Source organism: Manihot esculenta, chromosome 2 (genome assembly GCF_001659605.2).
Source record: "Manihot esculenta cultivar AM560-2 chromosome 2, M.esculenta_v8, whole genome shotgun sequence".
In the NCBI taxonomy this organism is placed as follows: domain Eukaryota; kingdom Viridiplantae; phylum Streptophyta; class Magnoliopsida; order Malpighiales; family Euphorbiaceae; genus Manihot; species Manihot esculenta.
Window position 1 is genome coordinate 13,834,302 of NC_035162.2, and position 13,037 is coordinate 13,847,338.

Genomic DNA, 13,037 nt, shown 5'->3' on the forward strand with positions numbered 1-13,037 from the left:
AATAAAAAATAAAAAACAGAAAACTGTTTTTTCATAAATAAACAATTGAATAGTGTTTACGGCTAATGGCCAGTTTGTTAAGTACATAATTCTACAATTATAAAGTTAGACATTTTGTTTAAGTAATAAAAACTATAAAAATTTAAAACATATTTTTCATATATAATATTTATTTAATAAATAAATTTATATTATAAAATTAAAATTAAAAAAAAAAAATTCTCTGTCCTACCCAGAATTCTGATAGAAAAGTTCCCGTTACAGGCTACAGCACGATTTTTCACGAAACGATGATGGAGGACGTGACGCATTTTCTTTTTTTTTTTTTATAATATTTTTATGTTATTGAAGTATTTCAAAGTTAATACATTCTTTTATTTTTAAAATTCAATAATTAGTTTCTATAATTTTAATTTATCAAATTAAATTGACCCCAAAATAATTTTTTTAATTTAATAAAGTTTAAATAGAGAGACAACTATTGATTTGGATAAATCTAGATTTATAAATATTAATTTTAACTTAATATAATAATTAAATAATACTATAAATGTAAAAGTATTTTAGTTATTTTAAAAATATTTAATAAAAAAATAAATTGAAGAATCTTTATTGTCTGACTTGAATTTTTATGGTTTACTCATATGTACTCAACCAACTCTCTTGTGAATTTTCTCATTAAATTTGACCAATTTAGCTAGCGAATAAAATTAAAATCTAAGAGTTTTATGAATACAAATTTAAGAATTTGAGTGATTTCAAATTATTCTCTTTTGTTAGTGTATTTTTATTGACTTAGGTTAACGATAAATTATGTAAATTTGTGTGTTATTTATTTATGTTCTTTTATTTTTTTTATTTTTTTATCATATTTTTATACAAATAAATATTTTTATTTTTGCATTTTGCCTAACTAACAGCCTCTAATTTGTCTAAATCAAAATATAAAGATTAAACTATTACTTTTTAAAAATAGGGTATATATATATAATTTTGGTACACTTAAAGATGTCAAGTAATTTGCATTTTTTTAACCGAGAGGCAACACAATAGAATCAGAAGAAGAAAACTGTCGGGAATAGTGCCTTTAGCCAACTTTGTAGGATAAATTGCACTATCAACTTGCATGGTAAAAGCCAAAAAATTTGTACAGTAACCCGACGTTTGGGCAGCTTTTGGCTGAAATGGTTAATTTGAAATCAGCGGAATTGGTTTAGAGTGGATTAGAAATATTCCATTAGATCTCGAGATCTCAATTTCGATCTCCTGCTGCCCTTAAATGGGTTATAATGCTACTTGGTATAATAATAATAATAATAATAATAAAAGAAATCAAGACAATTGGCCAAATAAAATTTCATAGAGTCCTATACTGACCCAAAATACCATAAACATCAGCCACAACCAAACCAAAAATACACCATCACTACCTACAACAGCTATTTCACCAAATGGGAACGCAACACAAATGACATAAGGAGTCTGAGCGGTCAGGAGTGTTTCTTTGAATTGACTAGCCATAGCAAGTGGGATAAAATCAGCCCAAACCAAAATGATGCATGACTTGAAAACATCATCAAACAATGAATATCTGGTTAATTAGATAGCATCCAAGACCAGCTAAACTTACCGCACGTTTCATTTTTTGGTTTGACAGCTCCCACCAAAGTAATCTATTAAAAGTTTTTGTTTGTGAAACTATTGTTTATAAAAACTCTCTTAAAACTATTAGCTAAAGAGTATTGAAATTATTTAAAATTACAAATGTGATAGGTTTTAGGAATAAAAACATTAAAATAATAAAACAACTTTTTTTCAAGCTGTTTATTTAACATCTACAATAATGTTTGTTTTTTTACTGAAAAGCATTCTTGATCTCCCAAACCCAATACCAAGTAGTCCCAATATGTTCACTCAAACACTATCTCTGAGATCATATTTTGTCAATCTCAAAAGCCACAACAAATAATTAAGCAGATTCCGAAAGCAGGGATTTGCAATTTGATCAAACTATTAAGGCCAATTTTCAATTAAAATAATCCACGTAAAGAAATTTTAGAGAATGATTTTCTTCAACATTAATCTAGGCAACAAATGAAATGATTTTGAAAATGATTTTTTCTTTTGGTGGGGCGGTGGGGGGACCGAGAAAAGGTACCATAACTATCTCAATCAGTCATATGTAGGCCATTAGAATAATCATGATGAAGGACCTTACCAGTGGAATCCTCCCTTCAATTTGAAAATGCAAATGAAAGAAACCTGTCCTGTCAAAAAGTTGAACTCAAGCACAATGAGTGCAAAATAAGTCATTTGCTTTCAATGAAGTGGAATGACGGGAGCCAAAAGAAGCAATATCTGATAACTCCTAACCTTTAGTTTCCAGATGTATCAAGAAAAAAAGAGTGAAGCAATATAAATTCAGTGAAGACACTTCCATTTTACAACTAACAAATGGACAAGTCCTCAATCTATCCAGAACATCATCTTGTACGTTCAAGAAACATAAATATTTCTTCATTCAAACTGTTTCAGAGAATAAGAAAAAATTATTCAAACGAAACCAAGAAATCTTTTTAAAAAAATGGAATTGCTCACGTTATAGAGAACAATGTAAATAGAAAGTCCTCCTATCTTATAAACCGCTTAGTCAACTACACATGTATGCTAAAGTTCCAGTGTAATGGACCTAAGACAAGCTAAAATTTTACTGATGAAGAGTGAAACCTTGATTCCAGCGATATGAAGGATGCTAGCTCATCATGGGTTAAAAATGCTTTCAAATATGATCCATCAAACAGTAGCATTTACATATTTGCACAACACAAATTCAGAAATTCGAAAACACTGTTACAGAAAACTAGCAAAATCAGTTTAATAAGGCAATGAATCATTACAAGAAAAAACTAAGAACAAACACCTTCATATGAGAAAGAGGCACAGTAAAACACACACATACATATGAAACAGTTCGTGGGTTCAGCCTTTGCTTTGCGTTCTAAATCTTTGACAAGAAGTGGAACATTTTCCAAGCTGAGAAGATCTTCGTGCCGGTATTTTTATTCTCATCCTCTGGCAAGACAGAATATTTTCCAAGCTCAGGAGACATTCTTTAGCTACGGAAGAACCTCTCCAAACTCTTCATGGTAAGATAGCTGTCATGTTCACATAACCATCCGCTTCTCTATTTGTCCATTTTGATCCTTACTTCATTTGGGTAAACAATCAATTTTATTTGAAACAAAAAATCAGGGAAGAAAGATTGGTATGCCAGCCATGGGCAATTGCAAAACTCCACTAATATTTTGACGTAGCTATTACCATGATACATCATCGAGTATTGCTGAAGTTTTCTATTGGTATCCATGATCATAGGATGAACAAAAAGGGTGATTAAAAAAATATGTTCAAATTTCAGAAAACAGGCGAACTAAGCGCAAGGAATCAAATGGTGTGCTCAAGCGCCACTCTCTTTGTTTCTTGCTAAGAGGTCTTCCTTTCCCTGCTTTTTCTCTATTTATCCTCACATCTGCCAAACCCCAAGTGCAACATTTTGTTTCTATGTCAAAGGAAATGAGCCTGAAAACGCCATCACTTTCTGAGGATGAATCTGACATAACTATCTCAGTGACATATTTCACATACATAGGCCTATCCTTGAACCGATCTAGCTCTTCTGGAATTTGAACTACCCTTTCAACACCTGGAGATGATACCTGAGGCAAATTTAGGCCTTGAAAGGTTAACATTAAAAAATTATTGAGAAGGCAATTTCATTCAAGTTTCAGCTATAAAGTATACAAGGAAAATCCCACCCCTAAATTAAAAACTAAGAGTGGCTACTTCTTATGCATCCAATAAATAGGCAACCCACACTTTCTGTTAAAATCTCAATAGTTAGCCAACTGGAGTTACTCAATCTGTACAGAGGAGGTTATCCCGAGTGGGAATATGGGTTCAAACATCTCCCATATATATATATATATATATATATATATAGCTGGTTTCCTTAATGAGCCTCGAGCTTGACCTTACTGCTACTCTGCTCATTTAGATGGGCAAGTTAACTCATTTATAAGCTCATTAATATATTAATTTTGTTATATATATAGCTAACCATAAGATAATTAAAATATAAATGAAAATATATAAGTACATAGAATATATATATATACACACACACACATATTATTATTGGTGATCATAATTAATAATTTAATTATTATGATTTATTGGGGCAATCATTAACGTATTTCTAATTAAGCTTGACAAGTCAAGCTCAAGTTCATAATCCTAAAAAAGTGATAAATGAGCTAAAGTGGAGCTGACGTTGAATTGAGCTCAAATCTAATAAAATCTAAACAACCTAAGCCCAAGCTCAATGACATCTAACCAGCTAAGCTTAAACTTTTCAAAGTTCAGCCTGACTCGTTTATAGTCCTAACAATTAGCCTATAAAACAAGAAGATGTATCGGTACCATCCACCTCATTATTATACAGCATGGACTATAAAACAAGTTAGGGAAAATCATTACCTCCAAGGATATATCATTTGGTATAATCTTAGCAAGCTCAGCTTCATCCAACCATGCTCTGTAGGTTGTGGAAAAGGCTTCAATATCTTCCATAGTGGGGGAACCAGACCTGCAATGTATCCTTCTGAATTAGAGCCTGAGAAGCACTCCATGCTAGAAGACAACCTATACAACTCGCTGGGCAAAAAAACTAATAGCAAGCAATTCCAGAAATGTTTCTAGTAACATAACAAACAAATAAGCAGGTCGAGCATGGTAATTAACTAACAGTATAGGTCATTTGGCCATCTACACATTTTTTTGCTTGCAATCCTTCTCACCAATTATAAAAATATGTTGGAAGGCATTTTTTAATCTTAATGCACAATGTACATGACCAAGGAGACCAGTGAACCCTCAACATGATTAGTACATATCAAGTTGTCTAGACTTGTCTCAAATAAAATTCAAAACTTGAGCATGGACGCACCTTATTCAATGTCGCTTTTAGCATGGCCTTTCATAACCAATCTAGTGATGAATGTAAATATTGAAATTTGAGTTCAGGCAACCAAAAAATATATATATCAATCAGCTTCAAAATAGTACATCAACTTATTCCAATTGTCCAAAATAAAATTTAGAAGTACCAAAATAGATTATACAGTTTAATATGACAACAGAAATGACTGGATAAAAATAATGGATGGAATTTCTAGGTATTCTTTTGCCAACATAAGACCTGTAAAAATGAAAGGAGAAAAGAAAAGGAAATTCTTGAATTTGAGCTACTGACTTCATTTTCAGGAAAGGTCCATCATATTGCATTCTAATTCATAGTTCAACCAATTTCTTTGTTTTCGGATCAAAATTCAGCTCCATTAAACTTCAAATTCTTTGTTAAAAGATTGAGAGATTACCTCTACTTATATTCAAAACACATATGAGGACAAAGAATGGAAAAGAAGAAAAATTCAAGGGCCACCTGACATAGGCTGATAAGCAGGTAGAGACAATGGAAACTTATTCAAGCGAACATTTACGCTGTTAAGACTGAAATGTCTCTCAAATGCACCATCCTTCTGATCCCTGCTTAAAGTTTACAAACTTTGTCTTCTAATGGAAAAATTCGTTTTTTGTTAGGGCAATTTAAGCAACTAACTGAATTTTAACTCTACTTCATTCGAAATGTCCTATGGGCATAAGAAGAGTTCAATTATACATTTGTCAATCAATGTATTAACAGATTTACACCATTAAAGACATGCTCAAACTGACTTATGACAGATATTTAAAAAAATACACTGAGGAGTCACACTCTGAATATTCTTGTAGGAAACACAACCATAATATATAACTATGTATTAATAGGACCAAATTCAATACAATTTCTCATATATGAAATCAAACAATGACTTACTTATTAGTAAGCCTCTCAATGCGCACTTGAATTGTAGAATTTGACAATGTCTTAAAGGCATATATCTTCAACTCGCCATCAAAGGATTGGCAAACTTCTTCAGCTATTCTCAATGCTTCTTTATCCCACCATGTCCCAGCAAGGGAAATTCCACCTCCCCCGCCCCCATCTCCAACCTTAAGACAAGGGGAATACAGTAAGCAACATTGACTTAGTTTCAGCATATAAAATCAAGGACGCTTTACTAATAATCTTCACAGAAACTTACATAGAGTTCTGCTTCATCTTCCACGTACTGATCCTCCAAATTGTCACCTTCCAAATCGTCACCATCACCATCCATCAATGCCTCTAAACAATGAACTTCTCATTAAACAACGATTTCATTTCCGAACAATTTGCAACACTTATATATTTCAAAGCAAGAAAACGCATCACTATAACTCCACTACCCCAATTTCATAACAAAACACTAACTAATAAGCATGGGTATTGCAGTTTAACCATAAGACCAACATTTTCAATTTTTCATAGCATAAAGAACCATTACATACAACTATTTCACCAAGAACATAATTAAATTGAAAGACTACGATAAAATAAAAAATAGTTTAGAATGTAATAAATGAAGAACAAAGGAATGAACAAGCTCTACAAAAAAGGAAGTAAATGTGTAATGATTACCATCTTCAAGGTCACCGAAGAGAAGCTGTTCTTCTTCGTCTTCATTGTCCATCGATGCTTCTTCAATTAAGGTTGGCTTGAGAACTGGCTCAGTCTGCGAGTTCCTCTTCTTTGCGTGAAGCGTACTAGACTTCATTGGAATTAAATTAGACGGGTGCATCCAAAATGAGAACTCGAAGTTGCGGTTTGACAAAGGCCTGAAACCGTAAGAGAAGCTCTTGTTTTGTGGAGCTGAGATTTCAGAGACTCTCATATTGCAAGATGAAATCAAATCCATTTTTCGATTTTCAGAAGTGAGAAATTTTATTTCCTTAGCCCCTTGATGCAGCGGCATGAAGAGTGAGAAATTCCCAGACAATGGAAACGTTCTGATTTTTTTGTGGAAGCTTGTAGAAGCAGGCTGTCGCGTTTGAAGTGCGAGAGGTAATTGACTAATTGCAATACAAGACGATGTCGTTGATGCGCAATTAATCAAAACGACGTCGAGGTTCATAGTTCCCGTCCCGCCCCAGCATTAATTTACAGGAGATTTATAATTTAATATATGCACATTGTAATTATTAATAAGTTAATATTATATTTTTAAAAATTTATTAAAATATTTTTATTTTTTTATTTTATTATTAAAAATATAATAAAAAATTAAATTATCGCCTTGTTTTTTCCTCCTTTTTTATTGTCTCTTCCCTCCTCTTTATTTTTTCTTTGATTCTTCCTTTACTTTCTCTTCTTATTTGATTTTTATTTGATTTTTCTTTTTATTTTTTTTAAAGAGGATAAAAAAAATTTTCTTTTGTTTCTTCTTATTTTTTAAGGAAAAAGAGGATGGGAGACTATTTTATTGACGAAAATAGTAGAACTATTTGACTAATTGAAAAAAAATGATAAGGACATTTTAATAGATATAAAAAAATATAATAATATTTTAATAAATATGAGAAAAGATAAAAATATTTTAATAAATTTTAAAAAATATAAGAATTAATTTATTAATAATAATAATATCTAAGAACTAAATAAAATTTTTATTTGAAGGTAAAATTATATTTTAAAAATTTTATCTCCAATCTTTTATCTATTTTTAATAGAAAAAAAGACGAGAGAATTATTTTGTTAGTGAAAAGAAAGATAAAAATATTTTAATAAATTTTTAAAAATAAAGAGATTGACTTATTAATAATGATAATACTCATGAATTAAATTATAAATCTCTCTTAATTTATTTTATACTGATCGTTAATTTTATTTTATAATTAATTTATTTGGTAAAAATAATTTAAATGAATTATTATAAAATAATATGAAATTTTAATTTTTTTTAATTTTATTATTTACATTGTTTGCTATTTAAATTTAAATATTATTAACCTTATTCAAATTTTATAATATATAATAATAATTTTGTGAATTGTAAAGGAAGTTTGGAGATTGAAGCTAAATTAACTTTGTTTTGATATATTAAATAAAATTAAATTGTGTAAATTTTTTTGGATTAATCCTATTTAAAATTTAAACTATGCATGTTTTTGTATATTAATAAAATTATTATTAAAATTTGTAGTCATAAACTTTTACGATTTATAACGTAATTATAATATATCTATTTTTTTATTAATGTAAATAGATTGCATTTTATCAAAATCCTGAGGGCTAAAGGATACATGATCCAAAACTAAAAATCCATAGAAATAAATACAAAACAAATTAAAATCATAATAAAGGATTCAACCTAACCGATTAAAAACAAAATCAATCAAATAAAAAAAAAAAAAACAACTAAACCAAAGAACCAATTCAAGAACAGTCTATTAATCCATCACACGGATGATCATTCGGTCGGTTCGGTTCAAAATTGAACCGAACCGAATAAACCAAAAACTAAAATTTTAGTGTTTATGAAAATCGAATCGAACCGATTTTTATCAGAACCGAATCGAAACGAACCGGTCTGATTCGGTTCGATTCGGTTTGATCGATTTCGATTTTTAATAATTTTTTTATTTTTTACACTTTATTTTTAATATTTTAAAATTTAATTAAAATATTTTAATTTTTATATGATTTAATTTATCTATATTATTAAAAAAACATATTATTATCACTAATCGATTCGGTTTGATTTTTTCGATTTTTTTCTGATCAAAACCGAACCGAACTGAAATAACTAAAATTTTTAAAATTAAAAATCGAACCGAACCGAATCGAAATGTATAAAAAATCGAACTAGATTCAGTTCGATCAATTTTTTTTATTTGAACCGAATACTGCTCACCCCTAATCACACAGTCTACACAGTTTGAAATCCAGTAACAGGAGAAATCATTGGCAGCTCTAGTGACAAAAACAAATAATTGAAAAAATAAAAAATTTCAAATATTCACAAAAATTATGGTATAAACAAAAATAAAATAGAAAAAATTCATGACGAAACATATTCAAAACTATTATGAAGAGCAAATACCAAGGAGATGACGATAGAACTGACGATGCTATTCTCGCTTATAGGAACGATGATCACCAGACATAATAATGCAATTTTAAAATGTCGATATTACACGGATGAAAAATTTTCTCAAAAAAAAGAAATAAAGCAACTCCAAAAAGTAACAAAAAACCAAATAAAAACCACCGACGCATCCAATGAAGGGGAGAAAAATCAAACTGATTCGCACCAATTAAAAGCCAAAATTAATAATTCCTCTATCTTAAAGGGCGAAAAAAATATAACTAAAGCAATTAACCAAGTTTCGGTCTCAAAAAAATATGACATTTAACAATAATTAAAAATAATATCACCGTAAACGCTAATTAATCTGTATTTATTTTATTGATTTTTTTTTTCACTCTCTATATTCTTAAATTTTCAATATATCTAAATTAATAAAGCGTGTGCTTTTTATAAACAAATTATTATATTGTAGTTCAATAACTTAGTTTTATATTTTATTTGAAATAAATGTATAAGACATGCTAAACGTGTATAAGGTAGAATATGGAAAATTATATGGTGTTTTATAGCATCACCCGATATAAATGACATGATATTTATAATTAATAAAATAAAATAAAATAATTTATTTACGTGAAGTAATTATAAAATTATTAACTATCTATAAAATTATTTTTATTTATGTGCTATAATGTAAACTGTGGAGCCATTTCAAAAAAAAAAAAAAACAAACTGTGGAGAGTATTATTTTATCGTACCATATAATATTCTCAGTATATTACATAATATTTAATAACATCGAGTCACACAAGTTATGTATGTACAGATGGTAAAACTTCATTAATTTGTGAAAAATAATTTATATTTAAAAAATATTTTATGTGAAAAATATTTTTTAATAAAATAATATATTTTTTATTATTTAATTTTAATTTTTAAAAAATAAAATTTATTAATAAAATTATATATATAAATTTTAAATATGTAAAAAATGATTTTTTCTTTTTAAATTATTTATTTTTTATTTTATTTAAAAAAATATTTTTCATTAATTAAAATTTTTAAATATTCTAAATATTAAAAAATATTTTTCTATAAAATATTTTATAGAAAATAACCGGAGCTTAAGAATAATTTTAAACGCAAAAAACAATAATAGATTAAAAAATTGGACCCCATTCAACAAAATATTCATTGGTGTGATGAGATGTAAGCTATTCGGTTTGAATTAAATTAATTTAAAATTTTAATTTAATTTTTATATTTTTTATTTAATTTAATTTTAATTTTTAAAAAAATTTAATTATTTTATGCTAGTGTAATTTTAATAAAAAATATTAAAAAATAAAACTAAATTTATTAATTAGCAATACTATATAATGATATAAAAAAAATTATACTCTAATTAAAATTAAAATATTTATTTAAATTTTAAACACTAATAGTGAAATATTAAAAATAAAAATTTAATCGATTAAATTAAATGAAATCAAACTGATTTAATTTAGATTGATTTCTATTAAATTAATTTAATTTAATTTTTATAAATATTTAAAATTTGATTTATTTAGTTCTGAAGCAAATCATAGAAATACTTACCTCTTATGACTTGATATAGTTTAGAGCTATAAATTAATTATACGGCTCATCAGGTATTTAAGACTCACTTGATAAAAATTTAATTTAGGTTAATATTTTTTGAAATGAATGTAATTTAAACTAAAAGTTATTAAAATTATAAATAAGATAATAATTTAGAAATAGTTTAAGATTTAATTTAATAAAAGTTTAATTTTTTATTATATTTACTAAATAAATTAAATTTAAATTTATTAATATTCAATTTTAATTCAAAATGAAACAAAACTTTAATTTACATTGAACTCGCAAGAAATTTTGTCCAAACGCACTTCAAAATTTGGCTCAGTTTGATTGTTTACCTATAAGTCAAAGTGGCCGCCGATATCTAGCCAGGTAAACGATTGCGTGCGTTTGGCCCTAAGGGCAGGATCCTATTGAAATAGAAGCAAATTTGAAGGACTGGTTTTAATAAAAAAAGGCCGAAATGAAACGAAACAAAACGAACCTATATATGCAACGATAGATATCTTGTAGAACGAAACTCAGAACGAGAGACAGCAAATAACCAGTTTCTTGCGGTTCCCAGTTTTTCTCCGTTTTGGATATCTTCCCTTCCGTTCTTTTTCTTCGTAGCCACACTGATTTCGAGGCCCTTTGCTTTTTTCCCAATTCTTAATTGAACATCTCTTTTTCTTGCATTCCAAGCAGAAATTTCCCTCCAGTCTCCTGAAGCAGGGAGGGGGGAGGGAAGAACCGGGGTGCTTGTCGATTTCTGGATTTTGATAGATATTTTCGCGCAATCCAGGTGTGCAAATCTCTTCCTATTCTTTTTTGCTTTGATTATTTATATTGTTTTCAAAGCAATCCCTTTTCTGTTACGATTTGATAAATCCTATCTGTTTGGATGTCGGTTAATAATCATTAGAAGAAAGCAATTCATTTCAGACCTCAAGATGCTAAATTCCTCGTTGTGAGATCTGGTTTTTCTGGATTTTATATGACTTCTGATTCTGTGTTTTGAATTGCAAGCTGTACTGTATGATCGAGAGCTTTGAATGAGACTGGTGGTTTAATGCTTTATATTTTTCCCCTCGAATTATTCAGGATCTTATGGGTTTATGCTTTAATTGGAAATTTGGTGAATCTCAAAGTCTGTATAAACATTTCAAAATCTGTAATTTTGTAGGGGCCCAGAAACTTGATTATCCCATGTTATCTTGGTGGCGACGGGCATGATAGATCTGAGTCTCATACGAATATCGGCCAAAATAATCCCTACCAGTACCAGATTTCAAGTTCCAAAATCTTTCTCCGTTGGCTCCCAACATTACATGGCGATGAACATTGATCAATCGCAGCTGCAAGTTAAAATGAACAAGAAAGTAGAAGAAAAAGACAAGGAAGAAGCGAAGAAGAAACTGCCTCCGCCGCCGGAGAAGCCGGAGCCTGGAGATTGTTGTGGAAGCGGATGCGTGAGATGCGTGTGGGATGTGTACTATGAGGAGCTTGAAGAATATGACAAGCTCTGTAAATCCATTTCCGATTCCGATCCCGATCTCTCCAGTTCTAAGCAATCTTGATTATTGTAGGATAATTCCTGCTAAGACCCTATGGAACCAGACATAAATAAGAATATCTCATTTAATTTTTATATGAGATTTTAATTTGTATCGTGAGAAGTTGAATTCATTTTGAATAAATTTTATTTATGGCCTTATTTGGCTGAGATATGTTATTTTTGAAATCGCTTCCCAGTAATTACTTTTCTCAATTGATAAAAAAAATTTTAATTTTTCAAAATAAAAAAAATCTTTAATTTTTTAAAAAATGAAAAATTAATGGTCAACTGAACAGAAATAAATTTTATTTTTTTATTAAATTATTTCCAATTAAATAAATTATATATTTAAAGTTGCAATTTTAGTAAGGGATAAAACACAATTCTTCATAGAAATTTACAATTTTTAATTCTCACATTTAATTTTATTGAATTAATTTTATTTTAATTCAAAATAAGCTTAGTAAAAAATAAATTCATTACTAAGTAATAAAATATTATCTTTTTTTTCCAATAAAATATGGCATTTGTATAATTAATTGACTTTTTAAATAAAATTATATTTTTATAATTAATTGACTTTTTAAATAAAATTATAATTCACTAACAATATTTATTAATAAAAATTAATGTATATCTATATTATGATAGTATTATATAATATTAGAGAAAAATAAAAAAAATTATATAAAAATTAAATAATATCCTTTGAAGAACGTTACATTAAAAAATAAATATATATTTATACTTCATAATATAATTATTATTTTTTGAAATGGAATATAATTATTTAAAAGTATAATTAAAATGATATTATAATTTAAATATAA

The 13,037-nt window shown here is 28.1% G+C and overlaps 1 protein-coding gene and 1 long non-coding RNA gene across 3 annotated transcripts; one reads left to right on the top strand and one right to left on the bottom strand.

The window, feature by feature from the left end:
• Nucleotides 1-3,250: 3,250 nt before the first annotated feature.
• Nucleotides 3,251-7,024, bottom strand: LOC110607582. Of its 2 annotated transcripts, none has more exons than XM_021746735.2 (5): nucleotides 6,620-7,024; nucleotides 6,204-6,250; nucleotides 5,936-6,111; nucleotides 4,537-4,645; nucleotides 3,251-3,716 (listed from the first exon to the last, which is right to left on the bottom strand). In XM_021746735.2, the coding sequence occupies exons 1-5, from the start codon at nucleotides 6,951-6,953 to the stop codon at nucleotides 3,408-3,410; spliced, it is 975 nt and encodes a 324-aa protein (XP_021602427.1). In that variant the 5' UTR covers nucleotides 6,954-7,024; the 3' UTR covers nucleotides 3,251-3,407. The 2 variants fall into 2 exon arrangements, with proteins under 2 accessions (XP_021602427.1, XP_021602423.1); XM_021746731.2 differs by having other exon boundaries at nucleotides 6,204-6,286; nucleotides 6,620-7,023.
• Nucleotides 7,025-10,986: 3,962 nt separating this feature from the next.
• LOC110607232 lies at nucleotides 10,987-12,377 on the top strand. Its single transcript, XR_002486691.2, has 2 exons — nucleotides 10,987-11,454; nucleotides 11,836-12,377. It is a non-coding gene; the product is annotated as an uncharacterized LOC110607232 (long non-coding RNA).
• The last annotated feature ends 660 nt before the right edge of the window (nucleotides 12,378-13,037 follow it).